The sequence below is a fragment of the Labrus mixtus genome, chromosome 12 (assembly GCF_963584025.1).
Source record: "Labrus mixtus chromosome 12, fLabMix1.1, whole genome shotgun sequence".
NCBI lineage: Eukaryota > Metazoa > Chordata > Actinopteri > Labriformes > Labridae > Labrus > Labrus mixtus.
The window spans coordinates 2562478-2564981 of NC_083623.1; the positions used below are offsets into that span (position 1 = coordinate 2562478).

The 2504-nt window shown below is 54.6% G+C and overlaps 1 protein-coding gene across 1 annotated transcript; it reads left to right on the plus strand.

The window, feature by feature from the left end:
• Positions 1–673: 673 nt before the first annotated feature.
• On the plus strand, positions 674–2457 carry insm1a (insulinoma-associated 1a). The gene has a single exon (XM_061051473.1). It carries the CDS (start codon positions 889–891, stop codon positions 2209–2211), a length of 1323 nt encoding a protein of 440 aa, XP_060907456.1. The 5' UTR covers positions 674–888; the 3' UTR covers positions 2212–2457.
• The last annotated feature ends 47 nt before the right edge of the window (positions 2458–2504 follow it).

The window sequence follows — 2504 nt, forward strand, 5'->3', positions numbered from 1 at the left end:
GACAAATCTTAAACTCTCAAATCTGAGCTCAAGGTATTTTACGGTCTTAAACAGTTCCATTACGCGGCATAACTGAGGCCTGGAGCTGCCACTCTTCTTATTTCCGAGCGAAATTAGTATTTTATTTAATACTACAGATTGATTTTAATTTCCGCTCAAGTTCTCTTCTGCTTAAAATTCTTTATTTTCATTGTAATTATTTTTCAAAGATGTCTTCTCGACGCCGTTATGTGGACGGATGTCTCTCTTTTTTTGGACAAATCACTACCCCCCCCCCCCCCCCCCCCCCACCACCACCACCACCCAACAGAGACACATAAAGCCGAGGCACGTGTAGATTTCTATACAAACTCATCAGACCGTAAAAGCAGGAGGCTCCTGGCGTGTGCCCGGGTCGAGACGGGGAGGAGGAGAGAGAGAGTGTGTGTGTATGTGTGTATGTGTGTGTGTGTGTGTGTGTGTGTGTGTGTGTGTGTTGAGTGAATGTGAGTGTAGAGAGGGGGGGGGGGGGTGAAATACAATAAAAACCCTCAGGTACATCTGCTTTGCAATCTGCAAATCCCCCCAACCCCCTCCCTCCTCCTCCTCCTCCTCCTTCATCAGCCTCTCCATCCTCCCACACCCACTCCCCAAATCCACTGGGGACCTCGGCTGCTTCTGATTGGTTGGGGATGAGGCAACAAGGGGGGGACGGGAACAATGTCATCATGGTCGCCTTAAAAAAGAGTGCAGCTATGTTGTGGTGAAAAGCACCTCGGGAGGAGAACAGAGGATCAGTAGCAGAAAGGAAACAACAACAACAACAACAAAAAAGACGCATCAGATGAAAGTGGATTTTTCCTCCTCGTCCGAAGTGCCTTCAGCTCTCTCTCTCCGTCCAGCGCGAACATGCCGAGAGGATTTTTGGTGAAGCGGAACAAGAAACCCAACCCGGTGTCTTACCGGGTCCGCTGTGATGAGGATGAAGCGGCGGCTGATGCTCCAGCGCGGTCCTTCATCGCGCCTCTCCCCTCCGTCCCGGTGCGCGCACAGACGCCGACGCCCACCTGCGGGGCGGCGGCTCCAGAGAAGGACGCGAAACCGGTGCAGTTTGGAAACCCGGAGTCGGTGTACCAGCCGCTCTACAGCCCCACCCGCCCCGTCAGCCAGGATCACGAGCGCTCCTACTTTGACAGACGCTTCAACCTCGGCTCACCGGTCACCGCGGAGTCTTTCCCCACGCCGGCAGCCCTCACGGCTCTGGATCACCTCTTCGCCCCGGTGGATCTGAAGATCGCCTCGAGTAACAGCAGCCGCACCGGCACCGTCAGCACCGCATCATCATCCACCAGTGCTCTCCCCACCGCGGGGGCCAAACGACCCTCCGGCGACACCGAGCGCAAAGGCAAACCTGCATCCAAGAAAACCAAAGCTATCCGGAAACTGCACTTTGAGGATGATGTCACCACGTCTCCGGTCCTCGGGCTCAAGATTAAAGAGGCCCCGGTGGAGCCTCTCAGACCCCAGCAAGCCGGAGGAGACAACCCGCCTTTGGGGGAGTTCGTGTGCCAGCTTTGCCGGGAGGCGTACGCGGACCCGTTCGCCCTGGCGCAGCACAAGTGCTCCAGGATAGTCCGGGTCGAGTACAGGTGTCCCGAGTGTGACAAGGTGTTCAGCTGCCCGGCGAACCTCGCCTCACACCGGCGGTGGCACAAGCCGAAGCAGCAGACCGGAGCGGCTGCGCACAGTCTGGAGAACGAGAAGGCTGCAGCTGCATCCGGTAAAACTGATGAAGTGAAGGATTCTAGTGACAGGGACACACCCAGCCCAGGACCGTCCGAGTCCGGCTCCGAGGAAGGGCTTTATGATTGTAACCACTGTGGGAAAAAGTTTAAGCGTCAAGCGTACCTGCGGAAGCACCTGGCGTCTCAGCACGGCTCCGCGAAGCCGGCGGAGGACGAGGACGCCCCTGTGTGCGAGCAGAGCGCGGCGCCGCTCAACCTGAGCGCGTCCAACTGCCACCTGTGCCCGGTGTGCGGGGAGAACTTCTCCAACAGGGGCAGCCAGGAGCGGCACATCCGACTGCTGCACTCCTCGCAGGTCTATCCCTGCAAATACTGCCCCGCCATCTTTTACAGCTCCCCGGGACTCACCAGACACATCAACAAATGCCACCCGTCCGAGAACCGGCAGGTGATCCTGCTGCAGATGCCGCTCCGCCCCGCCTGCTGATCTGGGACTCTGGGGCTCCTTTCACACTGTCAGATCATCCAGCAGCTCCATGTGATGGAGGATTTAATGGTTACACTGCAAAAAAATATAAAAAATCCAACATAGAAAGATTTTTTGAGAATGTTGGGCTCCTAAAGTCTTCATTTTTTAAAATCAAGAGAAAAGTTTTGCAAGTAGCTGATACTCTTGTTGACCTTCCTGTTGATTTGAGACTTTCATCTCAACTTTTAACAGTTTTCCTTTTTTTTTAAATTGTATAACGCTAAACTGTAATTTACTTAAAAACCACATCT